Source organism: Bos grunniens, chromosome 11, assembly GCF_055505025.1.
Source record: "Bos grunniens cultivar Pamir isolate PY7600 chromosome 11, Bosgru_T2T1.0, whole genome shotgun sequence".
Lineage (NCBI taxonomy): Eukaryota > Metazoa > Chordata > Mammalia > Artiodactyla > Bovidae > Bos > Bos grunniens.
In genome coordinates, this window is record NC_141175.1 from 11,731,923 (window position 1) to 11,753,082 (window position 21,160).

At 38.2% G+C, this 21,160-nt stretch overlaps 1 protein-coding gene across 1 annotated transcript in view; it reads left to right on the top strand.

Moving 5' to 3' along the window:
* The window catches only part of PPP6C (protein phosphatase 6 catalytic subunit), a 42,946-nt gene that overhangs the window by 18,606 nt on the left and 3,180 nt on the right, over positions 1-21,160 (top strand). Inside the window, exons 2-6 of the mRNA XM_086325232.1 lie at positions 6,255-6,350; positions 15,969-16,034; positions 17,067-17,208; positions 20,077-20,156; positions 20,331-20,540. Of these exons, the coding sequence (XP_086181358.1) occupies positions 6,255-6,350; positions 15,969-16,034; positions 17,067-17,208; positions 20,077-20,156; positions 20,331-20,540 (594 nt within the window). The remainder of the gene's footprint in view (positions 1-6,254; positions 6,351-15,968; positions 16,035-17,066; positions 17,209-20,076; positions 20,157-20,330; positions 20,541-21,160) is intronic.

Sequence of the window (21,160 nt, forward strand, 5' to 3'; positions counted from 1 at the left end):
CTCTCCCTCTCCCACAGAGTCCAAAAGACTGTTCTATACATCAGTGTCTCTTTTGCTGTCTCGTATACAGGGTTATTGTTACCATCTTTCTAAATTCCATATATACGTGTTAGTATACTGTATTGGTGTTTTTCTTTCTGGCTTACGTCACTCTGTATAATAGACTCCGGTTTCATCCACCTCATTAGAACTGATTCAAATGTATTCTTTTTAATGGCTGAGTAATACTCCAAGGCTGTTTTCTAGTTTCAAAATAACATTAAGTTTTTTGCAAAAGAAATGCAGTATCCACAGGAAAATATGAAGGATAACCTACAATATACCTGTTTCCTTCCACCGAGAATAAATTTTTTTCACGCTTTTTAAATTTTTTTATCCTTAAAAAAAAATATTTATTTGATTTATTTAGCTGTGCCAGGCCTTAGTTGCAGCACGCTGGGTCTTCTTCAGTTGCAGCATCAGACTCCTAGTTGCAGCAGGGATCAGACGTGGGCCCACCACATTCGGAGCGTGGAGTCTTAGCCAGTGGACCACCAGGAAAGTCCCTTTCAGGCTTTTTAAAAAAGTGAAATAAATAAAGAGGAAGGTGGAATTCCTTTTGTTTGACATCTCTAGCAGCTGCTATTTCGGGTTTGATATATATTCTTCTAACTCATACTTTATAATTCAGTGTATGCTTTTATGTAGTAGATTTTGTATATGACTCTGTGTATGTAAAGCTCCATAGCGTTTTTTGCATGCACTGGCATTAATCCTTAGAATATCCCCCGGTTGGTATTTCTGTTTTGTGGACAAGGAAACTGAGGTACAGAGAGATCAAGTAAATTAGCAGGGTTATACAGCTAAGTAACAGACAGTAAGCTAAGTAATAAGTAGTAAAAATAGTGTGTGCCCTTAACCTCTGAACTATGCCATGGTATTACTTGTGTATGATATTCTCCGATTGGTACTTGTTGATTTAGGAATAAAGGAGTTTTCCCTCTTGGCCCTACTCTGTTTCTTCAAAATTTGACCTTCCATCAGTGCTGAACATAGTTGATCACTCCGCTTTTGAAATGTTTTCCTCACAGGACTTCCGTAATACCACACTCACATGGTTTCCTTTGTACCTCATCAAGCAGTCTTTTCTGCTGGTTCCCCCTTCCCCCCGCTAACTTCTATGGGAGGTATTAGGACTCATGTTTGTTTGAACTTACCTTTTCTCTGTTTATAAGCAGCCACTTTAGTTGTCTCTTCTAGTCTCATGACTTGAACTGGATATTTTCTCACAGTCTCCAGATGGGTCTCTCTAGTTTGGATACTTTTCCTTGAAAACAGGACTCATTTGATTAGCTGTTTAAAGCATGTCTTAAGTACCTTGAGATCTGATAGGCATCACAGACTTACTGTGTCAAAATCAAGTTCTTATAGCCAAATAGTGGCAACAACCCACATGTCCAGCAACTGATGGATAGATAAGCAAAATGTGATAAACATATACAATGGAATATTATTCAGCTATAAAAAAGAACAAAGAAATAATGCGTGTTACAATGTGGCTGAACTTTAAAAACATACATTAAGTGAAAGAAGCCAGTCACAAAAGGCCCCGTTTCCAGATGTCCAGAATTAACAGATCTGTAGACACAGCAGACGAGGTTATGGGAATTGAGAGATCCATGCTGTTGAGTACATTAGTGATCTTTTTGGGGTGATCAAAATATTCTAAAATTGATTATGATGATGGTTGCTTAACAGCGAATATGCTAAAAACCATTGAATTTTACACAGTAAAGGGGCAAATTTTATGATATGTGATTTATATCTCAATGAAGTTGTTAAAAAGACCCCTCAAATTCCTAGTTCCTCATCACTCAAACCAAACCCAAACAAATCAAAACAATCTACTTATGGAAACATAATTGAGAAGCTCTGGGCTTTCTAAAATCAAAACTTTGGTTTGCAAAAGACACTGTCAAGAGAATGAGAACGTGAGCTACGAACTGGGAGAATATATTTGTGAAAGACGTATCTGATAAATTCAACAGAACAAAAACAAACAACCCTATGAAACCTTATTAAAGATGGGCCAAAGACCTGAACAGGTACCTCACCAAAGAAAAACAGATAAGCATATGAAAAGGTGCTCAATAGCTCAATATCATATGTCATTAGGGAAATGTAAATTAAAATAACAGGGTCATACTCCGACACACCTGTGACACTGACACACCGGCAGAAGCAGAAGCTCACTGGTTGTTGATGGGGATGCAGACTCGAGGAGCCACTTTGGAAGATCTTTTGTCACTTGGGCTTCACTGATAGCTGAAAGCTCAGCTGGTAAAGAATCTGCCTGCAATGCAGGAGACCCCTGTTCAATTCCTGGGTTGGGAAGATCTGCTGGAGAAGGGATAGGCTACCCACTCCTGTATTCTTGGGCTTCCCTTGTGGCTTAGCTGGGAAAGAATCCGCCTGCAATGTGGGAGACCTGGGTTTGATTCCTGGGTTGGGAAGATCCCCTGGAGAAGGGAAAGGCTACCCACTCCAGTATTCTGGCCTGGAGAATTCCATGGAAAAGTCCATGAGGTCACAAAGAGTTGGACACAACTGAGCGACTTTTACTTTTACTTTACCAGGCTAAACACCCTTACATATATTGTATCAGTCATGCTCCTTGATGTTTATCCAAATGGATCGAAAACATGTCCACCACAAAACCTATACACAGATGTTTATGGCAGCATTATTCATAATTGCCCAAATTTGATAGCAACCAAGGTATCATTCAGTAGATGAATGGATACACTGGTACATTGAGACAGTGGAATGTTATTCAGCGCTAAGAAGAAATGATCAAGCCATGAAAAGACAGGATGGAAGCTTAATTGTATATTACTTTGTGCAAGATGCCAACCTGAAAAGGCAACATAGGTATGATTCCAACGACATGACATTCTAGTAAAGGCAGAGCTGTAGTAAAGGCAGAGCTGTGGTGACAGTGAAAGATCAGTTGTTTCCATCTCTTCCCTATACCTTGCCCTACACATTCTTCCATCTAGATGTTCATTTGTATCCTTTTATCACATCCTTTAATAAGCTGATAAATGCAAGTGCTTCCCTGAATTCTGTGAGCTGCCCTAGCAAAAATTCAAACTCACGGAGGAGGTCTTTGGAACCTCTGATATATAGCTGGTTGGTTAAAAGTGCAGGTGATATAACCTGGGCTTACAACTGGTGTCTGAAGTGTGTGTGTATGTTTGTTGGGGAGTTGAGAAGGGCAGTCTTGTGGAACTGAACTCTTAACCTGTGAGATCTGACACTATCTCTAATAAATAGTGTCAGAGTTGAGTTAAATTGTAGGATACCCAGCTGATGTTACAGAGAATTGCATATTGTAGGGAGGAAAAAACCTCCATACATTTGGTGACCAGAAGTGTCAGAAATATGAGTGTTCCGTGTAACCAGGAAAGGAGACTTAGACAGATTGACACAGTAGGGAAGAACTGAAATTCTCCCTACATGGGGAGGAAAAAGCTGAGTTTGTTTTTTTTTAAACAAATGGAAAATAGAACTGAAGGACTTTTCATCCGTATCTTTTCCTGGTATGAATAATGAATGGATTATATGTCAAGACTAAGGACTGTTTATTGAAGCCTTTGAGGTTTGTAGGAAATTCAGCACAAGAAAGAGCTCGCTACTCCAGGGCCAGAAGGACTCCAGGCCAAAAGGAAGATCTTTCCTTTGAGGTGCTATTTGAAGGTCAGAATTTATCCTCGGAATAAAAATGACTGTTTTTATTTTGAACATTTCTAAACAGCTTGGTTTCCCCTCATTTTCTTTTGGGGGGCCTCTCTTCTTACTCCTCCTTCCTCCCATTGTGGCTGCTTTCTGGTGCTTACCTGTGTATAAAGTATTGTGGCTATAACTGTTAAAGTGTACCTCTGCTATATTTAAGTAAGTCATAGCATTTAGATTCCATAATTCATGTTTAAAATCATTTCATTATGTTTGTGTAGTTTAATTTGTCCTTTCTTGGCTTCCCTTATTAAAATCTAATTTTATGAGATTTTAATTTATACAGCGTCTGACTAGTATTAACTGGTCTTAGATGGAAGGAGGTTCCCCCTCCAGTTCTCTTCACACAGCAGACTGTACCCCTCCTTCTCCAGAGAACTATTGTTAGAATTGTTTTCCTTCTGTGAAATCTTTTGGTTTGAGTGCTTTCAGAGGACAAATATTTTTAAAATGCAGACATTTAGAGCTCTTTTTGAAAGGTAGAGTGACTCTTCAATTTCAGATTTATATTTTATAATTAATTTTAGTTAACCTTTTTATTTTGAAATAATCGTAGATTTATATGCATTTAATAATATAATACCAAAAGATCCCATGTACCCTTTTTCCAGTTATTTTTTAAGTTTATTTATATATTTGGCTGTGTGGTTTTCAGTTGTGGCGTGTGAACTCTTAGTTGCAGCATGTGGGATCCAGTCCCCCGCCAGTGATCGAACCCGGGCACCTGCACCATGCGTTGGGAGTGCGGAGTCCCAGCCCTTGGACCACCAGGAAGTCTCCCTTTATCCAGTTGTCCCTGGTAGTAACATCTTGTAGAACAGATATCACAACCAAGATATTGACATGATATTGACATTGATAGACCCCACGATCTTGTTCATCATTCTCCAGTTTTACTTGTACTTAATTGTGTTCTTTGCAGTCTTACTATATCTATAGTCTCATATCCAATACTACCTTTAAGACAGTTGCGTCACCCCAAGGAATCCACGTGTTGTCCTTCTTATAACTGTACCCACTTCCCTCCTGTTGCTCCTAACTCCTAGACCCTTGGCAGTCAACCAATTTGGTCTCCATTTCTGTAAATTTTTTAATTTCAAGAATGTTACATAAATGGAGTCATACAGTATGTAACATTGTGGGGTAGGGTCCCCCCCGCCCCCCCCACTGAGCATAATTCCCTTGAAATTTATCCAGATTGTCATGTGTCAATAGTTTGTTTGCTTCTATTTCTGAATAGTATTCCATTGTGTGAATGTACTGTAACTTAACTAGTCATTGTGGAAGGACATCTGATTTATTTCCGGTTTTTGGCTGTCATGAATTAAGCTTCTGTGGACTTCTGTGTACAGGTTTTTATGTGATCATAAATTTTCATTGCCAAGAGTGCAATTGCTGGATCATATTTGCTACATGCATGGTTTGTAATTTACTTAAAAAACTAGCAGATAAAGACCTTTTCCTTTTAAAATGATTGACTTTTACTTGTGTTTGTGTGTGTGTGTGAAAAACATCAGCTGACAGTTCCTTGCAAAGCTGTCTGTCTTTTAGCTACTTGTGTAGCTGAGCAGTTAAACTGAACTGAACTGAACCTGTGTATCCAGGGAGTTTGCATTTTGGAATAGGCATTGTGAGAGGAAGGTGAAAGCCGACAGATCAAATCCCAGAGTCATCATAGAGTGGTTTCCTTTTCTGTGAAACAATACATGTATTTTGTTCAGTTGCTCAGTTGTGTCTGATTCTTTGCGATCCCATAGACTACAGTACACCAGGCTTCCCTGTTCTTCACTATCTCCTGGAACTTGCTCAAACTCATGTCCATTGAGTCGGTCATGCCATCCAACCATCTCGTCCTCTGTCATCCCCTTCTCCTGCCTTCAATCTTTCTCAGCATCAAGGACTTTTCTAAGAAGTCGGCCCTTTATATCAGGTAGCCAAAGTGTTGGAGCTTCAGCTTCAGCGTCAGTCTCTCCAATGAATATTCAGGATTGATTTCCTTTAGGATTGACTGGTTTGATCTCCTTGCAGTCCAAGGGACTCCCAAGAGTCTTGTTCAGCACAACAGTTCAAAAGCATCAGTTCTTTGCTGCTCACCTTTCTTTATGATCCAATTCTCACATCCATATATGACTACTGGAAAAACCATAGCTTTGACTATACGGACCTTTGTCAGCAGAGTAATGTCTCTGCTTTTTAATACACTGTCAGGGTTGTCATAGCTTTTCTTCCAAGGTGCGAGCATCTTTTACTTTCATGGCTGCAGTCACCATCTGCAGTGATTTTGGAGCCCAAGAAAATAAAGTCTCTCACTGTCTCCATTGTTTCCCCATCTATTTGCCATGAAGTGATGGACCAGATGCCATGATCTTAAGTTTTTTGAATGTTGAGTTATTACATGTGTTAGTTCTTGTCTTTTTTGCACTTGGTCTTCAGCTTTAATGTTCTAATAAAAGGTTGCATTTTATTTTCTCTTCTTACAGCGGCTATGTGACTACGTTTGTGACCTCCTGTTGGAAGAGTCAAATGTCCAGCCAGTATCAACACCAGTAACAGTGTGTGGAGACATACATGGACAGGTAAAATTTCATGAGCAGAGTTTTAGCTTTTGTACCGTCTGTCCATAGTCCACGTGTGTTTCCACTTGTGCTGTAAAATATTAAAAAACAACAAAAAAAAGAGCAGCTAGTGGTTGGCTAGGATACCTCAGTCTGTGTGACACTAATGATTCCTGGTTACTGTTAAACTGAATAAAAGCAGTAGTCAAATTATTCAGGGACTTTGTTGAAATCACACTTAGGAAGTGAACTGAGTGAAGCATTATTGTTCTGTGGACAAGAGGAGATAGAAAATAACTACAGACTGACTGCTCATTGTTATTATGGTTGATAGGAGATGCTTTGGTTTGGGGCACTAATTTTCTATTCATTCTACGCATTGCTGTTGTATTCATTCTGTTCACTTAATGTCATATTTTATTGAAAATTCATCATTTCCTTAGTGGGAATGAGAATAACAACTGTTCAGAAAAACTATTGGTGCATGATTTCACAGCAGTTCTGTGCTAGAATGGAATGAGAAAGACAGCTCACCTTTTCATCTGCTGGGATTTTGTTTTTAAGAGTTTCAGAGCATTGAAAAGAGGGGTACACCTCATTTTTAGACTCTTACTGTTAGTGTTTAGCCTGATTAGGAAACTGTGTATTTGTGGAGTTTTTTTTCTTTTTTCCTGGGTAATGAAAGCTGAACAAAACACTCATAGCCTGCTTTATGCATGCAGTGGAGTTGGGGCTAATATATTGTGACATAATATAATACATAATTATAATAATAATATATTGTGAACAATGTTGGATTTATGAATGCCAGCATGACCTTAACTATGACTGCCTAAAGGAGCAGAAAGGTGTATAGATTATTTGTGATTGAGTTGGGTTTTTCAATCTATTCTCTGAATGTTTGAGGTTATAGTAACTGACACCTGCATGTTATCAGCTTCTAAACAGAAACCCCATTATGTCATATTTGATTTGTTAAAATTCTAGTTCTCTAAAGTAAACCATTAGGAGCGTATTTCTTGATTTCTGTGTTACTTGTCTGCTAAAGTATAATAAACATTTCTATTTTGCTAACATAAAGGTATTAATATAGGCAGTGCCTTTAACATATTTGTAAAAGTTGGAATAAACCAAGCAGTGTTTTCCTTTGATTATAATATTAAAATTGAGGGGTTACCTGTGTTTGGCTGCACTGCGTAGGTCGTGGGATCTTAGTTCCAGACCAGAGATTAAATCTGCCCTCAGATTCAATCAGCAGTGAAAGTGCAGAGTCCTGACCACTGGACCACCAGAAAGTTCCCCAAGGACTTTTCAGTATATGAATTACAGTCATCCGGATCAAAGGTCCAGAAGGTAGAGAAACTGCATACTACTAAAATTAATAAATTTACACTTCTGTAATATATATCAGATCAGATCAGTCGCTGAGTCCTGTCTGACTCTTTTTGACCCCATGAATCACAGCACGCCAGGCCTCCCTGTCCCATCACCAACTCCCGGAGTTCACTGAGACTCACGTCCATCGAGTCAGTGATGCCATCCAGCCATCTTATCCTCTGTCGTCCCCTTCTCCTCTTGCCCCCAATCCCTCCCAGCATCAGAGTCTTTTCCAGTGAGTCAACTCTTCGCATGAGGTGGCCAAAGTACTGGAGTTTCAGCTTCAGCATCATTCCCTCCAAAGAAATCCCAGGGCTGATCTCCTTCAGAATGGACTGGTTGGATCTCCTTGCAGTCCAAGGGACTCTCAAGAGTCTTCTCCAACACCACAGTTCAAAAGCATCAATTCTTTGGTACTCAGCCTTCTTCACAGTCCAACTCTCACATCCATACATGACTACTGGAAAACCCTTAGCCTTGACTAGACGAACCTTTGTTGGCAAAGTAATGTCTCTGCTTTTGAATATGCTATCTAGGTTGGTCATAACTTTCCTTCCAAGGAGTAAGCGTCTTTTAATTTCATGGCTACAGTCACCATCTGCAGTGATTTGGGAGCCCAGAAAAATAAAGTCTGACACTGTTTCCACTGTTTCCCCATCTATTTCCCATGAAATGATGGGACTGGATGCCATGATCTTCGTTTTCTGAATGTTGAGCTTTAAGCCAACTTTTTCACTCTCCACTTTCACTTTCATCAAGAGGCTTTTTAGTTCCTCTTCACTTTCTGCAGGGTGGTGTCATCTGCATATCTGAGGTTATTGATATTTCTCCCGGCAATCTTGATTCCAGCTTGTGTTTCTTCTAGTCCAGTGTTTCTCATGATGTACTCTGCATATAAGTTAAATAAACAGGGTGACAATATACAGCCTTGACGTACTCCTTTTCCTATTTGGAACCAGTCTGTTGTTCCATGTCCAGTTCTAACTGTTGCTTCCTGACCTGCATACAAATTTCTCAAGAAGCAGGTCAGGTGGTCTGGTATTCCCATCTCTTTCAGAATTTCCCACAGTTTCTTGTGATCCACACAGTCAAAGGCTTTGGCATAGTCAGTAAAGCAGAAATAGATGTTTTTCTGGAATTCTCTTGCTTTTTCCATGATCCAGCAGATGTTGGCAATTTGATCTCTGGTTCCTCTGCCTTTTCTAAAACCAGCTTGAACATCTGGAAGTTCATGGTTCACGTATTGCTGAAGCCTGGCTTGGAGAATTTTGAGCATTACTTTACTAGCGTGTGAGATGAGTGCAATTGTGCGGTAGTTTGAGCATTCTTTGGCATTGCCTTTCTTTGGGATTGGAAGGAAAACTGCCCTTTTCCAGTCCTGTGGCCACTGCTGAGTTTTCCAAATTTGCTGGCATATTGAGTCCAGCACTTTTCACAGCATCATCTTTCAGGATTTGGAATAGCTCAGCTGGAATTCCATCACCTCCACTAGCTTTGTTCATAGTGATGCTTTCTAAGGCCCACTAGACTTCACATTCCAGGATGTCTGGCTCTAGGTCAGTGATCACACCATTGTGATTATCTGGGTCGTGAAGATCTTTTTTGTACAGTTCTTCTGTGTATTCTTACCATCTCTTCTTAATATCTTCTGTTTCTGTTAGGTCCATACTATTTCTGTCCTTTATCGAGCCCATCTTTGCATGAAATGTTCCTTTGGTATCTCTGATTTTCTTGAAGAGATCTCTAGTCTTTCCCATTCTGTTGTTTTCCTCTATTTCTTTGCATTGATCGCTGAAGTAGGCTTTCTTATCCTTCAGTCAAATGTACAACTCTTGCTTTCATTTATCTTGTGTTTTGAGATTAATAAATTTTGAGATAAATTATGCTTTCTCATAAATTCCATGTCAGTTTTTTTTTTTTAAGGGTTCCATGAGATTGGATCATTTTGTGGAGAGGGACTGAGACTGAAAAATTGAGGAATTAGCCTAAATTCACATAGCTACTAAGGGACAGAGCTGAGATTTGAAACTCATATAGGTGCCCAATAGCCCATGTTACTATTATTATTATTTTTGCCTGCACAGTTTGCTCACCCACCTGCTGTCACTTCCCAGACCGGTATTTGAACCTGGGCCACATCAGTGAAGGCTCAGAATCCTAACCACTAGGCCACCAGGGAACTCCCAGTCCATGTTAAGACTGCCACCAAACTGAATAGTGTTTCTCTTGTACTTGACCCTTTAAAACAATTGCTCATCAAAAGCATAGGGCTTGAGAAGTTCCTAAATGTCTGTAGAGTAAAGTCAAATGTAAGATGTGTCTTTTGGGACTTGTACAGTTGTCTTCCCCTTGGGCCAGTTCTGGGATTGCAAGATTGGATTATGACTATAAATAAACTCATGGAAAGTGTTGGCATTTGTACAGTGCCAGGAAGCATTGAAACAGTAATAATCTAGTGAGGAGGTTGTAGAGTTGAGTGACAGACAGAGCTTGATTTAAGTCCTGCCTGGGTACATAATAGCTGTTTAAGAATCCACTTCAGCTAGCTCTTCAGTTCTTTAGCTATGTGGACCTTTGAGAATCTGTAAGATGGCACAAAATCAACTGAGGGTAAAACTGCTGGTGCCTCCCTGATCCAGGGAGTGTCACCAAGCCTATGCTGGTTGTCCTTGTATTCTTCACCGGCATCATGCATTTACAGTAAAATAAAGTGCCAGTATCATTTAAGAATGTCCTTGATGAACTAGTAATATTAATTAACAGTAACTCTTAACCATTGAGTAGATACATTTTTTGAACAGCCCCTGTGATGAAATAGGAAGTATGCATAAAGCACATCTGCTGCATGTCAAAGAAAAATGGTTTTCTCAAAAGAAGATTACTTTTGCAGTTTTGTATCTCCATCTGAAATAGCCTCTTTTTTTTTCTTTTTAATGGAATGCTATTTTTACTTGAGAGAATGAATGACAAATTATGAGTATTTGGCAACTATTTTGCAAAAGTGAATGAAGTGAGCCAGTCACTTTAAGAGGAACAATTGATAGTATTTGTTGCTGATGCCAGAATTTGAGTTTTCTAGAAAATAATTGGAATTTTAGAAAATTTGAATTCACCACCATGAAGCTCCTAGCTTCTGATACCTAAAAGACTTTTCTGATGAGATGAGTGATAATATTAACAAGTATTTTTTTTAATGATTATAAGGAAATACTATTTTTCATTTTCCAAATAACCAGAGTGTATTACTCACTCAAAATGTTAGACCAGCCTATCTAACACAGTTTGAGAAGAGACCAGTTGTCCAGTTTTGATTTGTAAGAAAAATATGCACCATTATCTCTAAAGGTTATTAAAATTCTTCTCCCTTTTGTAACACATACCTGTATGAAGCTGGATTTCCTTTGTATACTTTAAACAGCATATCCCAACAGATTGGCTGTTCAGTTCAGTTCAGTTGCTCAGTCGTGTCTGACTCTTTGCAACCCCATGAACTGCAGCACACCAGGCCTCCTTGTCCATCACCAACTGCTGGAGTTTACTCAAACTCATGTCCATTGAGTTGGTGATGCCATCCAACCATCTCATCCTCTGTTGTCCCCTTCTCCTCCCGCCTTCAGCTTTTCCCAGCATCAGGGTCTTTTCAAATGAGTCAGTTCTTCGCATCAGGTAGCCAAAGTATTGGAGTTTCAGCTTCAGCATCAGTCCTTCCAGTGAATATTCAGAACTGAATATTCAGATTGGCTGTAGAGGCACGCTATGAGAACCCAAGCTGTGGTCTTTTTTTGCCAGGCATTAAAGAGATTTGCAAAAATGTAAAACAGTGCCATTCTTTTCATAAATTTGTTTTGTTTTGCTTTGGAAAACAGTTTATTTTTCATTAAAAATTTGTGTATGTTACTACTTAGTGAGTTACTGATTTTTTTTTTAATTTAATTTTTTTATTTTGGGGTATTGTTGATTTACAGTGTTATGTTAGTTTCAGATGTACAGCGAATTGATTCAGTTATACATATACATATATGCATTCTTTTTCCATATAGGTTATTACAGAATATTGAGTAGCGTTCTCTGTGCTATACAGTAGGTCCTCACTGTTTATTTTATTTAAAGTAGTATGTATATGTTAATCCAAAACTCCTAATTCATCCCTCCCCGATTTTTAAAATGAATTTCAGTTCAGTTCAGTTCAGTCTCTCAGTCGTGTCTGACTCTTTGTGACCCCATGAACCACAGCACACCAGGCCTCCCTGTCCATCACCAACTCCTGGAGTTCACTCAGACCCATGTCCATTGAGTCAGTGATGCCATCCAACCATCTCATCCTCTGTCATCCCCTTCTCCTCCCGCCTTCAATCTTTCCCAGCATCAGGGTCTTTTCAAATGAGTCAGCTCTTTGCATCAGATGGCCAAAGTATTGGAGTTTCAGCTTCAGCATCAGTCCTTCCAATGAACACTCAGGACTGATCTCTTTTAGGATGGACTGCTTGGATCTCCTTGCAGTCCAAAGGACTCTCAGAAGTCTTCTCCAACACCACAGTTCAATCACATCAATTCTTCGGTGCTCAGCTTTCTTTATAGTCCACCTCTCATATCCATACATGACTACTGGAAAAACCATAGCTTTTGACTAGATGGACCTTTGTTGGCAATGTAATGTCTCTGCTTTTCAATATGCTGTCTAGGTTGGTCATAACTTTTCTTCCGAGGAGTAAGCGTCTTTTAATTTCATGGCTGCAGTCACCATCTGCAGTGATTTTGGAGCCCCAAACAAATAAAGTCTGCCATTGTTTCTACTGTTTCCCCATCTATTTGCCATGAAGTGATGGGACCGGATGTTATGATTTTAGTTTTCTGAATGTTGAGTTTTAAGCCAACTTTTTCACTCTCCTCTTTCACTTTCATCAAAAGCCTCTTTAGTTCTTCGGTTTCTGCCATAAGGGTGGTGTCATCTGCATATCTGAGGTTTAAACATTAACAAATGATCACTTTAAAATTCTAATATGGTTAATACTGATTCATATAGTGTAAAAACAAAAGCCTTTGAGGACCTGTAATTTTTAAGGCTATGCTTGGGTCCTGAAACCAAAAAAATTAAAAACTACTGAGTTGACCAACTATTTCCTTGCCTCTAATAATGGGGTAAAATCCACATCTCAGGATTCGTTTTGTTTTAAAATAAGAACACTTATAGAGTGTGTGTGATATGAAAAACATACACTAGATGGTAGAAATTATTTGTGAAATAATGAGATGTGCTCCCAGTAATGTATGACAGTTATTTGTCTCCATATGTTTTTAGTAACTCTTTATTATATATATATTTTTAATTTTTTTTATTGAAGGATAATTGGTTTACAGAATTTTGTTGTTTTCTGTCAAACCTCAACCTGATTCAGCCATAGGTATACATATATCCTCTCCCTTTTGAACTCCCCCCACATCTCCCTCCCCATCCCACCGCTCTAGGTTGATACAGAGCCCTTGTTAGAGTTTCTTAGCCATACAGCAAATTCCCATGGGTATCTATTTTACATAGGGTACTGTAAGTTTCCACGTTACTCTCTCCATCCATCTCCCCCTTGCCTCCCTCCCCTCGCCCCCCCCACCCCCTCTCCTCTCCTCGCTCCCCCTCTCTTCCCCTCGCCTGCCTCCCCTTGCTGCCTCCCCTCGGCCCCCCTCTCCTCCCCTCGCCCTCCCTTCCTCCCCTTGCCCCCCTCTCCTCCCCTCGTCCCACCCATCCCCCACTTACTCCCCCCCTCACCCCCCTCACCTCCCTCCCCTTGCTCCCTCGCCTCCCCTCAACCCCCCTCCTCCCCTCGCCCCCCTATCCTCCCCTTGCCCCCCCTCGCCTCCCCTCACCCCCCCTCTCCCCAAGTCCACAGATCTGTTCTCTAGGTCTGTTTCTCCACTGCTGCCCTGTTTAAATTCTTCAGTACTAGTTTTCTAGATTCCATATATATGCATTAGAATACAATATTTATATTTCTTTCTGACTCACTGTAGTAACTCTTTATTATATTAAAGAATTTTGGAAAACACTTTAAGTGTGGAGTAGGAACTATGGGTCCCTGAAGCAGAATTTTTGGTCATCCATTAAATATATATAAATTAAATGGAAACTTACAAAGCTTTTGTTCAAGAACATGTTGCTGCAGACATCCAGAGTAACAACGTCTGAGGACACTCACTCTTCTACAATACTTTTAAAGATGCAGCTATTGGTGTGGAGAAAAGGGAACCCTCTTACACTGTTGGTGGGAATGTAAACTAGTACAGCCACTATGGAGAACAGTGTGGCGATTCCTTAAAAAACTGGAAATAGAACTGCCATATGACCCAGCAATCCCACTGCTGGGCATACACACCGAGGAAACCAGAATGGAAAGAGACACGTGTACCCCAATGTTCATTGCAGCACTGTTTATAATAGCCGGGACATGGAAGCAACCTAGATGTCCATCAGCAGACGAATGAATAAGAGAGCTATGGTACATATACACAATGGAGTATTACTCAGCCATTAAAAAGAATACATTTGAATCAGTTCTGATGAGGTGGATGAAACTGGAGTCTATTATACAGAGTGAAGTAAGCCAGAAAGAAAAACACCAATACAGTATACTAACACATATATATGGAATTTAGAAAGATGGTAACGATAACCCTGTATGCGAGACAGCAAAAGAGACACAGATGTATAAAACAGTCTTTTGGACTCTGTGGGAGAGGGCGAGGGTGGGATGATTCGGGAGAATGGCATTGAAACATGTATAATATCATATGTAAAATGAATCACCAGTCCAGGTTCGATGCAGGATACAGGATGCTCGGGGCTGGTGCACTGGGATGACCCAGAGGGATGGTGTGGGGAGGGAGGTAGGAGGGGGGTTCAGGATGGGGAACACATGTATACCCGTGGTGGATTCATGTTGATGTATGGCAAAACCAATACAATATGGTAAAGTAATTAGCCTCCAATTAAAATAAATAAATTTATATTGAATAAAAAAAAGCAGCTATTTTATAAAACTTTTAAATGTTTCCTTTCAGACTTGTGTGTACATACTCAATATTTTACAGAGTAAAATTGTATAGTTATAGGTGTAATTTTGTGTTCTGTCGCACTTTGCTACATAGTTTCCATTATAATCATTATTTATGACTGTGTGAGGTCTGGGTCTTACTAATATTCCTCTATGTTGGTCATGAAGGTTGTTTCTTCTCTTATTAGAAATGGTGCTATGATGCATTTTCTTTATGTTACACACCTTTTTTTTTTTTTTCCCTTTGAGGATATAGTCACAAAAGTGGAATTACTAGGCCAAAGTAAGACACACACACACACGTGTGTGTGTGTGTATTACATATACACATACATACACTAAGTGTGTATAAATATATATACTTATGTTTTACTGCTTATATTGTGTGTGATTGTTTATGCATATGTGATATACACATGTATACATATATATGAGGTGGGAAGTGAGAAGTAATATTACTACGTAAATTTTACTTTCAAATGTAAACAGTAGATGTGAAGGAAATTATTAATAGTAGTTGGTATAGTCAATACCTTTAATCCAAAGTTGTTTTTCAGAAAAACTGTGATGTTTTCTTTAGAAAATAAGATTAGGATAATCTAGTTGACTGAAGTTATCAAGCACACATTTTTGTCAGTTAAATTTTCAGGCAAATAGAGTATGATGAAATATACTTTTTTTTTTTTTTTTTAATATACTGATTATTGAGAAGACTCTCCACAGCTGTAGAGCCTAAGGGTACACATCTCTGAAAGCAGAGTATAAGAAGGTAGGTTGATCTGCTCTGTAGGACACGATGAAGTGTCATGTAAACTCATTCTTTGAAAGAAATTCTTATGCACTTGTTTCCTTAACGTTTGTCTCTTTAAAATAGATGCAGAATGTGGGATAAGATGATTGGGTTAGCTTCTCGACAGTTAGGTAACAGGTACATGATTTCAAATTCTCTAGTGGTAGACGGGGAGATGCATGAAAGAAATTTGAGGGGTTTGCCATGACACTGATGAGCTAGGAATGACTTTAGTGATAACCGAGAGCTTCATTTTTTTTAAGGCTCGGAAGCTGTGTGCTTGGTAGTTTAGTTTGCACTTTCTTTCTTTTTATGAATGTACATATTTGAAGTCTTAATTCACCGCTTCTTTACACAGTTTGGCCTCAGTTTCATATTTTACTCCTTCACAGGAATTTGTAATCAGCATATATTGCCTTTCTTTTATAGTTTTATGACCTTTGTGAACTATTCAGAACTGGAGGTCAGGTTCCTGACACAAACTACATATTTATGGTATGTAAACACCAGTGATAACAACTACTTATTTTATTTTACATTTTTTCACCTACTTATTTTAAATGGAGATCTGTCTTACTACATGTAGATTATATAATACTTTCATTGCCATGTGACAGTCACTATTTAAATATGTGAAAAAGTGATTCAATACTTTGCTACATTTTGCTGTGTCCTTTAGTTGAGAATAATAATTTTTGTAAACTGCTGTGCAGTTAGGACTGGATTGTAGCCTTCAGTAGTGGTTAGGCAAAAACAAAAAAAAAATAGCTTGGAACCTCAGGTTTAAAGCATGAATTTTCAATTTACTGTTATTTTGTCATTTTTTTTGAGTATTCATTTTCATCTGTTATTAATCTGGATTGAAGAATATACATATTTACTATTAACGTAGATACTTGCTTTCTTTTTGGAATAAAATGTTACTGTTTAATTTTTTTTGAGTCCTGTTAATTTCCTTCCTTCTGAAAATTTCTGGGTTACTTTCTTATTCTTTTAGCTGTTTCCTATGGTCTAATATTGGCCCAAGTAAACATAAATGGGAAGTGTAGATAGTATGTCATTATATGCAGTTGTTAAATACAAAGCTGAGTGTAGAACACTGTTAGGGTATTTGCTCTAAAAAAAAAAAGAACTATTTTCAAATTGACAGCTCTTTTGATACAGTTAAAAAGATTTTTGAAATTTAAAGTTTTTTGATTCACACTTTTCTTTTTTTTTACAAATGTTTATTAATGTAGGTAGTAGAGAATTGAAAAAATGGTGGTTTTATAGGGACAGTCCTTGAGAGAACTGCACATCAGGTTGCTGTAAGCCTCCGGTAGCATAAAACTAGCACAAACATTTAGTAGGAATAGCTTATGTACTTCCATTTCAATTTTTTGTCAAAACCCAGTTTCCAAATAATTCAGTGTGTGACTCTTCATTTTTGCTATTTTGTACTGTCTCTGAGTTTGTGCACTTTGGTATAATTTTTAAAAAATGTTGTTGCTATTATATTGTTTGTAACTGTAAATTTTTACTTTACAGGGTGATTTTGTAGACCGAGGTTACTATAGTTTGGAGACCTTCACTTACCTTCTTGCACTAAAGGCTAAATGGCCTGATCGTATTACACTTTTGCGAGGAAATCATGAGAGTAGACAGATAACACAGGTGTATGGATTTTATGGTAAGATTTTCTGTTCTCTGACTGAATATTGTCTTACCTTCCTCTTTGGGGAAAAAAGGCCACATATGTCATGCATGTGCTTTTAATAGTAAAATTAGAAAATACAGATAATCTTTTTCCACTCTCATTTTTAACTCCATTTTTTCCCTCAATCAGTTGAAAATCTGACTATGTAGAGAGAACCATTCTGTTTTTTCCTTTTTTTACTAAAGTATGTAGTTGATTTACAATATTAGTTTCAACTGTGCAACACAGTGATTCAATATTTTTATAGATTATACTCCTTTTAAAGTTATTATAAAATACGAGCTATATTGCCTGTGTTGTACAGTGTATCCTTGTAGCTTACTATTTTATACCTAGCAGTCTGAGAGAACACTTTTTAACTTTTTGGTGTATGTCTTTCTAGATCAGTACCTCAGAATGCAGTCTTCAGTTTACCTCGCTGGAATTATCGGGGCGCTTGTTAAAACTGCAGACTGCTGGGTGCTGCTATAGGTCGTTTGGGGCGGGGCCTTGGAATCTGCTGAAAAGGAATGTTTTGCACACTCAGTATAAGAGCCTATTCTGTGTACAGTGTGTGTTTGTATACATATCTGTGTATGTGTACATCACATCAAGCTAAAATGTGATCATACTTGGTTTTTTAATATTGTGGCCAGCTTTTTCACTTCATTAATGTTGTTTTCTTAGCTGCACTGTAATACACCATATGGATGCACTGTAAATCTGTGTACTTCCTCCAGAGAATACTGGAACTCAAGTCATTAAAAGCCAAATAGTTACTTCTATACAATTGTGTATGATTGAAAGCTTTTAAAAATGAGATTTGGAGCTCTTTGAAGGAGGTAGATAGAACTGTTGAGATATTAATATGAATTTCTTTGAGCACAATTAAGGCAAATATTGAGAGATTTAAAAATATTAATCTCATAACCATTTAGTTTTAGACTATATTTTGAATTATCTTCTGTCATTGTAAAGATAAATTGAACTCTCTTACTGCTCATTTTGTCAGCCATTGTCAGTTATTAAACTGAGAAATTTTGACAATTGATTGTTATTTATTTATTTATGGTCACCCTTTGTTTCTTGGGGGACCTTAGTTCCCCAATCAGGGATTGAATCCAGGCCAGGCAGGGAAAGCCTGGAATCCTAACTACTAGGCCACCAGGGAACTCCCTGAGAATTTGTTACTTATATAACTTTCTTAATAGAAATTGAAAAGTTAGATGGCTAATATTTATCTCCTTTCTACAAGTTACTTTTTATTTACATTCTCAAAATGCCAAATACCATTTGGAATAAAACTGATTGATGCTTTTACAAAGTAATCACTATTTTGGATAACATATAATATGATGTTAGCTCAGTGAAAGCAGCTGACTGCAGCTGTCCAAGATTACTATTATGCATATACTTACACCCCAGAAATTGACCAGCATTATCACTGTAGGGCAAAAGGAGTTAACAGGGGGAGAGGAAGGAGGACATTTTAATCACGATGCCTTGACTGCAGAAAATGACAGCAGCACAGCATCTAGTACTGGCTGTTTTTGATCCAGGCTGTGCTCTAGTGCTCGTAGATGGTTTTGTTTAGTAAGAGGAAGCCCATCTGCTCCTCAGGAGGAAGATAGATTTAGTCATCATGGAACTTAATACTGATTTTAAAGTAAAAATGTCCACATACAGCTATTATCTTGGGCCTTCAGTTCATCCTGATAAACATGGTTGTAGTTAGCAGTTATTATGAACCAAGTGCTTTGCTTATGTGTCAGGGTGAAAAATTGACAAGTCGATTCCTACTGGTAAACTGTGCTCAGTGTTAAAGATGTCTCCTGAGACGTTACATAAGGATCCTGCCCCACGTAAAGGTACAATTTAGAAAATTATGAGGGTTGACAGTACCCCACAGTATCATTTTCAAGTGTACTTAGGACAATAGTGATATTTTTTTTCCCCCAAATTAAGGAAGAAACCAAAGAGCATAGCTTCCTTGGTATTAACTGAGAGAAGAGATTAATAAACTCTATTAACTGTTGTAGATAGCAGAGAGAATGTTCAGCTGAAAATATATAAGACCTAGTGATAACTACCAGGGTACTTACTAGAACTCAAGTGTGTAGTTGCACAATCTGCAGAAAATCTCAAGAGGCAACGTAGGCCTGAGAAATGTTGAAAAGGGGATTACCCATGTTCTTATGATTAAGGGTCCTCTAATGTGTTTGATTATCCTGCTAGCATAAAGTAGTCACATTAAATATGTCACTGTGTTTGATGGAATTGCCCAGAATTTTTTAAAAGTTTATTTATTTGACCACACCATGTGGCCTGTAGGACCCAGTTCTCTGACCAGGGATCAAAACTGCACCCTTAGCAGTGAAAACAAGGAGTCCTGACCACCAGGGAACTACTCCCAGTATTAATGATAAGACAAAAACGTTTGCTCTGGGTTATATGAAATTAATATTTAGCTCTTCTTGATTATAGCATTTGACCAATAATTTCAGCTGCTCCTTAGGGCCACTTTTGGAATGAAAAGTAGGACCACTTTCCTAGACCAGTTAGCTACTAGTCTCCTGACTCGATGGAGGATCTACCAGGGCTAAATATGTGTCATAACTTGCCATCCTAGTTGAAGCACAAGTTCTGTTGTCCTAGTGTCAGATATGTCCTTTATTTATTTTATTTATTTACTTTTTGGCCGCGCCTCACATCTTGCAGGATCCCCAACCAGGGATTGAACCCAGGCCACAGCAGTGAAAACACTGAGTCCTAACCACTGGATCTCCAGGGAACTCCCTTGTATTCTTTAGTTTTATCAGCATATTCAGAACTTCATTAATGAGAACTCTGTTTCTCTCATAGATGAGTGCCAAACCAAATATGGAAATGCTAATGCCTGGAGATACTGTACCAAAGTTTTTGACATGCTCACAGTAGCGGCTGTAAGTTTATGTAAATCTTTTAAAAAGCTTAAGTATTTTTCTGCCAGTAACACTTTGCATATGTTTATCTAATTGCCATCTCAATTATATTGATATCATTAGCACTCATTGATGAATTTAGGTATGACTGAGTTTATTGTTATATATTCAACTCTTTGTTATCTTTTTTGCTAGTTAATAGATGAGCAGATTTTGTGTGTTCATGGTGGTTTATCTCCTGATATCAAAACACTGGATCAAATTCGAACCATTGAACGGAATCAGGAAATTCCCCATAAAGGAGCATTTTGTGATCTGGTTTGGTCAGATCCTGAAGATGTGGATACTTGGGCAATCAGTCCCCGAGGAGCAGGTTGGCTTTTTGGCGCAAAGGTCACAAATGAGGTAAAGCCAACATTTTTGTAAAAGTGGTTTGTTGGTTGCTAATGGCATATGTAAAGAACTATGGTTGATACAGATACCAAACTTCTAGTCTAGTTTACTGAAACTGTGGTGCCTGTGGTTGTCTGGTTTATCATATGTCTTTCCTTAAGGTTAAATGAGATCATGTAATAAAAGCACCTCCTTTAGCATCCACTGGTACTATGTGTAAAATAAATTTTCCTTTTCTTTCAAACAGTGCAAGCAATGAAATAACAAGGGCAAGATAGGCAACTTTTTAATATGTATTTCTAGGTATATATATATATTTTTAATTGAGATATAATTGACATATAACATTGTATTAGTTATGTATACAAAATAATGATTTGATATGTGTGTTTATTGTGAATAGGCAGATTATTTGAGGTTCAACTATTTTTATTTAAAAATACACACACATACACAGGGTGAACTAATCCAGCATAGTGGATGGAGTCAGAGAGCTAGATTTATCCTGTCTGAGCCTCTGTTTCTTTCAGTTGCAAGAGAAGGATAATAAATCTCTTTCCAAATTTTTTAAGAGCCATACTGAAGCCTCAGTAAATGATTGATATTGATAGTAATATGTGTGTGTGCTCAGT